This window comes from Dipteris shenzhenensis, chromosome 16 (genome assembly GCF_047967505.1).
Source record: "Dipteris shenzhenensis isolate YYH24624 ecotype China chromosome 16, Dip_SZ_1.0, whole genome shotgun sequence".
In the NCBI taxonomy this organism is placed as follows: domain Eukaryota; kingdom Viridiplantae; phylum Streptophyta; class Polypodiopsida; order Gleicheniales; family Dipteridaceae; genus Dipteris; species Dipteris shenzhenensis.
The window spans coordinates 54330875-54338459 of record NC_141611.1 but is presented as its reverse complement, the minus strand read 5'-3'; the positions used below and the strand labels follow the sequence as shown (position 1 = coordinate 54338459).

General features: G+C 42.1%; 1 protein-coding gene across 1 annotated transcript; it reads left to right on the top strand.

Moving 5' to 3' along the window:
* Positions 1-2990: 2990 nt before the first annotated feature.
* Positions 2991-6074, top strand: LOC147893137 (putative pectinesterase 68). The gene is made up of 5 exons (XM_087386853.1): positions 2991-3202; positions 4813-5002; positions 5109-5315; positions 5480-5718; positions 5927-6074. The coding sequence occupies exons 1-5, from the start codon at positions 2991-2993 to the stop codon at positions 6072-6074; spliced, it is 996 nt and encodes a 331-aa protein (XP_087242979.1).
* Positions 6075-7585: the final 1511 nt, after the last annotated feature.

The window sequence follows — 7585 nt, the reverse complement described above, 5'->3', positions numbered from 1 at the left end:
ACTTGTGACTTGTCACAACAATGAATTATGAAATCCTACTACTTCCTGAGCTGAAGGGGGAGGGGGTGAGGAGGGGGTGGGGGGGGGGGGGGGAAGGGGGGGCAGAGGTTGGGGAGACTGGTTATTTAAAATGTAGGGTTCACTGGATTTAAATAGGTTATTTAAATAGATGGCTAGCCACTAGCTATATTTTTTGTAGGGTAAAAAACTCGCAGAGTGCCAAGGCCCCCCTCCATGGCTTATTATAAACAAGGGGCATCTCATGCTAGTCCTAACAATTCTAAGCAAGCACAAGGTGAAGGAAATGAATATGTGTCTTGCACCATTGTTGCATGGCTTTGTGCCTAGGGCGTTCACTATGTAAAACTCCCCTGCATCACCTGTGTTCGACAAAAGGGATTTAAAATATCGCTTTTGTATATAGATTTTTTATAACTGCACAAGAGAATAAAACCCCTTCTATTAACACTCACATGCTATCTTACATATTGCTTAGTAAACTCCTTGAGAGTTTGCCCTTATCATATAACACTCAAGTGTATGATATCTCACAACCTAATGGCAAAAGAGACCTAATGTTAGGGGGATTTATTATGGACCATGCATGACTATCTTGGGTTATATCATTATCTTATGCTTGCCTATTTTGTGGAGATAGTTTAGAACTCAAGGGGTTCAGTTTTTGAAAATCCTATTATCATGTGCTCTCAAGGTTCAGAAATTTATTAAAAACTCCTTTTTATACACCCTTACAAAAATTTTCAAACCCCCATTAAACAACCCCTTTTGTAAACATTATCTTTTTTTTAATTTTTCCTAATAAAAAATACTTCCACTGAATCCTTGTGCTATATTTACATATGATGGGTTACCCCCTAACCTTTGGAGAGTGACCAAGGCAGCTACACTTCTTAATAAAATGGAGTAAAACCATCAAAAATACCTTTCTAAGGATCATCTCTACCACATCCATCCTTCATTTCGTGAGTTTGATATGACAAATCGAACCTTCAATGATGAAGGCAAGGGATTGGTTGGTGGAAAGGATGGACCCTAAATCACCTACACATCCACATGGCATGGAAAGACCTCATAAAGGCTTCCTATTTTCTACACCCTTTATTATTGGAAACATTTAAATGTAATCTATTTTTTGGATTCAATCCACATATTTAAAAAGGTCTCTAAAAACGTGTGAAGCATATATGATAGGAGATAAAGATAGTTAGAAGTAATAAGAGGACTTGAGGTTCATTGGAAGAAAGAGTGTAATTTGATGTCAGAAGAGGCAAGTGTCATGCAAAGTGGATGGTCGCACCCCCTATGATGAATGTTGCTCTTCCTATGATATGATTATTTTGTACTCATTGTGGGTAATGATGCCCGATTACTCTACTCTTTAAGCTCATTATAGAGGAGTTTTTTTATCTCATAAATCCTTTGGACTTTCAAGGACTTTTAATAAACTTTCTTTCTTCTCTCATGGGTTGTTGATTGAGAAAGCAAGTGGGCTAGTGAGTTGATTAAAATATTAGGTGGGCTCTCTTGGTTGTGGGGTATGCCAAGACCTCTTTCTACCTATAAAAGTATGAAATAAAGTTGTTTTTTAATTTGCATTTTGTCTTTTTTGGATAAAGTGAGTGGAAGATGACAAGAAGCATGCGGGATACAATTGTGTGGAAACGGTTCAGGGATACAATCAAATAGTTGGACATAACTAGACAGACCACTAGTACTACTATTTGGTTTGAATGGATGCGCATATCGTGCAACCATACACATGATATATTCCGTATCATCACCTCGTGCTGTGCCACAGTGAAAATCTATGCCATGATACTCTCTTAATCGCTAATCGGTTGCTGAACAACTTTGAACTTTTGCACATCACATTCGAATTTCGAACTTCGCCTCCGATGTCGATTTGCAATACGGATTATATGCAGCACACCTTTTGCTCTTCTCAAGAATCTCAACTTGATAGGAAGGCTACTCATTCTTTCCACGACCTAGTCCTCCTTTCACGGACTATAATTTCTACACTCAATGATTCACAGATTTGGCTGCATGTTCGCGGCTTTCTCCCTGCAATATTGTGTACACTGTAACGTGTTCTTGCTTTACTCGAAATCGAACGGCCAGATGAAAGAGTCATCTTGAGTGATCTTGTACCGTCTACGCAATCAGAGCTCCGCATTTCCAATTCTTGCTGCGTATTCAGCTGCTTGGAGCAATCGTGATAGTAACGCAAACGTTCCTTGTAGTAAATTCCGCTTTCGCCGGAAGTTTGACACAGCTCGGGACGATCCACTACCGGCTAGCCTTCTTCATTCACCTCGAGCTTCTAAGGGCCCACTGACAGATCCTGGCTTGCCCTCTTGGTTGTTGCCACCCAAAGCCGTGTCTGGATATAATGGCTACAAGCTACCACGACAAAATGGTTATTGGATTCAACTAATGTCCTTCACGACTCCAGATGAGTCGTGAGCCACGGCCAATGCTACGATCCCGTGCGAATCATCATCCTCCACGGCCAGCCAACCGACCAACAACCTCCTTCGTGACTCCAGTCTCGGGTTCTGCTCAGCTGAAGTCAATCCTTCTGAGCGACGTGTCAGATTATCAACTCTGTTTCTGAGTCCTGGGAGATTTCACTCTACCGACATGCTACGACTGATTTCCTCATCAGAAATGTTCAATCTTTTCAAATGTACCACCAATGCATTAAATCTGGCTTGTGGACTTCACAGATATCCTCTCACCAACTTTTCCTAGTCTGCCCATCAAATTTGGATGAGGTCTGCACATTGCAGAATCGTAGACTCGTAGAAAAGAGGATCTCACGCCTCTAGTATTGCATTTTGCCCACCTACACCTGCGCTAGCTGCTAGAGTATCACGTCCGCCCGTGTCCAGGATCCCTTGCTTCGAAGGATTGCTACGCAAGCCTAAACATTTCGCCCAAGCGCGACGGAAATATTCCTGTTTTCAATGGATTACCGCCGTATAGTGCTTTTATTCCTGTTTCTTGCATTTCCATGTACGGGTTCAGGCGGAGGCTGGGGAAGAACCTTGCAGCAGCAATCTCAGACGGTGGTGGTCGTGGACAGCACAGGACAAGGACAGTTTACTACTGTTCAAGCGGCTGTGGATTCAATCCAACAAGGGCCAGCCACGATTCAGATAAACGGAGGAACCTACAAGTAAGGCATTTTGTATCGATGTCTATTTTACGTCAGAATATGACTTTGCGAGGATGTTTTCGCGTAAGAGCGTAAAGATTGGTGTGGTGATGGCTGCTTCCTTGCCTCCGAATAAGGATTCACGGTGGACCGATCGTTGCGAAAGTTAGATCTGAAGTTTATGCTTTGTGAGAGATCGTGAGAGAGAGAGAGAGAGAGAGAGAGCCTCCCCTGGAATTACAGCTTTCATAAGCTGCGGGAATTCTGTTTACGACTAGTGAAGTTTAATGACGGGTCTCCGAAGAGTACTCAGAGCTGGATAGGGAGCGGACATGGATCGTCGAAGTGGTGAGTAAACAACATGTTAAGACGCAAAATGACAGTTCCGTTATCGTAGAGCAATTGAGTCTTGTTCATCTGCGAGTAAAATAGTGTGGAACCAAGCGGTCGCTTTGTAGTGCTGCAGCAGATCAAACCACCCTGTTTACGTATTTTTGCATTCCCACGCTCGAGGTTTGTAGGCTGCAGGCTGAGAAATCGGGGTACCATTGTCGCGAGTTAGCCCATGCACGGTTAACCAATCTTGAAGACTGTTTGCAGCAAAATCTTGATTGAGAGCAGCATCTCAATTACAAATGAAGAGACAATTTAATTTTCTCTTGTTCCCTCGAATTTGAGGCTCAAGAATGTTGATAATCATGCTTGCCCCCACGTTTCCTTCTCAACAGATCAACCGCTTTGCGTTCTCATTTGGTACCTTAGTTTAACGCCACAAATCTTAATTAGCACTCCTTCGTAGATGGTAGAGGTATTTGCTATAATGGACAATTGAGTGTTAGATGGTATTGCTAGAATGGACAATTGAATGATGGTAGAGGTATTGCTATAATGGACAATTGAATGTTAGATGGTAATAATGGACAATTGAAACTTTTTGTGAATTTTCACATGTAATTTTAAAAAAAATTATGTTGTGTTTTTCAAATTTCCATTGATGGACATCATCCTACAAAAATTACTATAAAAATTGCAATCATTTTTTTCCCCTTTTACTTCCAAAAGCGTTACACTGGGAAATCGTGTCCAAGTGCACTTGTGCACCCTTGTTTTATCTTACATATTTGCTTTTTCAAATTATTTTAAAATCTTTCAGAATTCAAATCAGATGGAAGCTTATGCTTAGGTACTGGTGAGAACATAAGCGCCCTAGCTTGCTTCTTGTTTTTTAAGTTTTGTCATTTACGCACTTGCAAACTCCCTTCTTTCCTTTGTTCTTTGGTTTTGTTTATAAACGGTTTTTAATCGGTAAGATCGGATATATTCTAGATGTTATAAAAGTATATAAGATGCTTGCTCTTTCAATGGTTATAAAAGGCACTCCCACAGCCTCAACTGCTCTAATCCTCATAATGCGGAACAAAGCTTGGTGAACACCTCATAATGCGGATTTTTATCTAAGCTCTAAACTTGTGCCCATCAACAAAGGATAAAGTCTAAGGCTTTCTAAACTGAAGGAGTCTTTTGTGTTCTCTTCATATGTACAGATTTTGTTCAAAGCGAGAACAAATTTTAAAATGTATGTAACAGTTTGTAGATTTTCTTAAGAGACTACCCTTTTTGAATGTATGCAGTGAAAGGGTGGTTATCCCGGCCTCCCTATCCTACCTGACTCTTGTAGGAGCAGGCATGGGTGTCACCACTATTCAGTATGGCCTCAAAGCTTCGGACATAGGAACTGATGGGATGCCCCTTACTGCTTACAACGCTGCCACTGTCGCAATCTTTGCATCCAACTTCGTTGCCAAAGATATCACCTTCAAGGTGATCACATTCTCATGACATTCGTCTTCCCAAATGCCTAGATTTTGGCTTACTGCTGCGTAAAACAAATCAGCCTGCGTTTTACTCGGTCTCTTGGCGTTTTCAGAACACACAAGCTCCACCTCCACCTGGTGTTGATGGGGATCAAGCTCCAGCGCTCAGAATTTCTGGCGACAAGGCTGCCTTTTACAGCTGTAGTTTTCTCGGTGCGCAGGACACTTTGTGCGACGACGAAGGCAGGCACTACTTCGAGAACTGCTATGTTGAAGGATCCATAGATTTCGTCTTCGGAGATGGGCGTTCTTTGTACAAGGTGAGCAACTGGATCGTGTTTTAACATGTCCTCACAAGATTTCAGTTAAGACGAAAGCGGCTTGTACCAGATTCAATGAAGAATTTCTCCTTTGCTGAAGCGGAAGGAACAAGAGATCTAGAATTAATATTTATCTGGCATGTTTGGAAACGCGTACTCTGCAGAATTGTCAATTGAATTCGATTGCCCAGGGTTACGGTTCAGTTGCCGCTCAGGATAGGCAGAGCACCGTAGAAGCTACTGGGTTCTCGTTCGTGAACTGTAGCGTCACAGGAAGCGGTCCAATCTATCTTGGGCGTGCAATGGGTCCATATTCGCTCATAGTGTTCGCGTATTCTTATCTGGAGGGAATCCTGGATCCTAGAGGCTGGGACGACTGGGATCACGACACCAGCAAAGACAAGTGAGTGTCAAAAGTCTCCATGGCATCTCTTGGTCAGTCATTTCATGAGAAACCTCCCTGATGAGCAGTTTTCGAATGATCCTTTGTCTTTCTATGCTGAATGTGTGCTCATCGTTTACAAACCGTGGTTTGCAATGAATACATAAAGACACACTGTCGTTGTAGATAGCCCTGTCGCTGATGATGCTTAGCTTTAACGTGGTTGCAGTACCGTTTACTTTGGGCAATACAAGTGCTATGGACCTGGAGCTAACGAGACAGGCAGAGTATCGTGGTCTCACGAGCTCTCAGATATGGAAGCCCAACCCTTCTTGGCAAACAGTTTCGTTGATGGAGAACAGTGGCTGCAGATGTGAAGGCAGCTACTGCGTGATTATTAGTTCCTGCACATTTTATTCCGATTTGGTCATGGAATAAGAACTGCGTTCGGGGACCCGGGACACAAATTTACCTTGGTAGCTGGCATTAAAAGGCCTTCTGAAGATACGGCCATGAATGCAACCAAGCTGGCACCAGGGAACCATTCTTTACGCCAGACGACAACTGCATCTGGTCCAATTCGATTGTATCATTTTCCCTCGTAAAACTAACTAATAGTATATATGAATTTAGTATTGGAAACTGTTCCATCCCGTACGCAATGAGAAGAGCTCGCTCAAACTTGGTGACGTTGTATGTTCTCCACAATGTGGGTCAACAAATTACACAACAATAACGAGTAGCCTGACCCGTCTATGACGGGTTGGAGCTCCTCTAGATCTGGATTCTCAACGTGATAAAATGTCTAAATAAAATTTCAACCCTAGGCATCCTCTGGCTTGGCTCACTCAATCTTGGTTATGGGACAATAAAGGAGAAGTATAGACGGTCAATCTCCAATTTAAAAAGATGGGCTTTTGACATTTGTATGTACTTAATCATGTTTCAATTAATGGGCTTTCGACATTATTATCCAATTCATGTTTTAATTAATTGGAATTTTTACCACTATTTTACTACCTAGGCCAAGAGGAGGTGAGCCTAACAGGAGGTTAGAGAAGAGGATGAGGGAGGAGCGAGAAGAGAGAATAGAGAAGGAGGGCGGGGATTTGAGGCCAAGAGAGGGAGTTATCTGAGAGGTTGAGAGAGGTGAGGTTGGAAAACATCATAAAAAGAATCCAAAGTCTGAAACTATGCATGATACATGACTCACCATTGTATTTGAACTCAAACCTAAACTTATGGAGTCCATAGAGCTCATGTGTGTCCTTGTTATGGTTATGTTCAACTAAATGTTTGCCCCGCGGGGGGGGCACTATGAAATATGTAAGCTAGCGCGTGCAATCAACAAAAGGGGTTTTATATTTTTATGGATTTACAGAATGGGGTGTATATAGGTTGTAAGCATTCATAGTTAGGGGGTATTATTAATACCCCTTGATCTCACACGCTATATGGGGTTTGTACATAGTGACCCCCCCGGGTGTTTATCTTGTTTGTTTAAATGTCTTACATGCATGTCCAATTCTCCATCTTATTATGCAGGAGTGGAGTTTTTTTTTGGGAGGGGAGCCAGACAAGAGGTTAGAGAAGAGGATGAGGGAGAGAGATTGGGGGGATCTAAGGAGTTATCAGAGAGGTTGAGAGAGGCAAGGTTGGAAAACATTATAAAATGAAATTAAAGTCTAGAACTATGCCTTATACATGACTCACCATGATAATTTTAAACTCAGATCTGAACTTATGAAAAGCATATGTCCATAGCACTCATGTGTGTCCTTGTTATGGTAACGAGTAACTTGACTATTAGGAAGGTGATCTTCTAAGATGATGCTACATGGCAGTATGCTCTTTGTCTGTGGTGCTGGCCTGTGTGAAGAGCCATGCA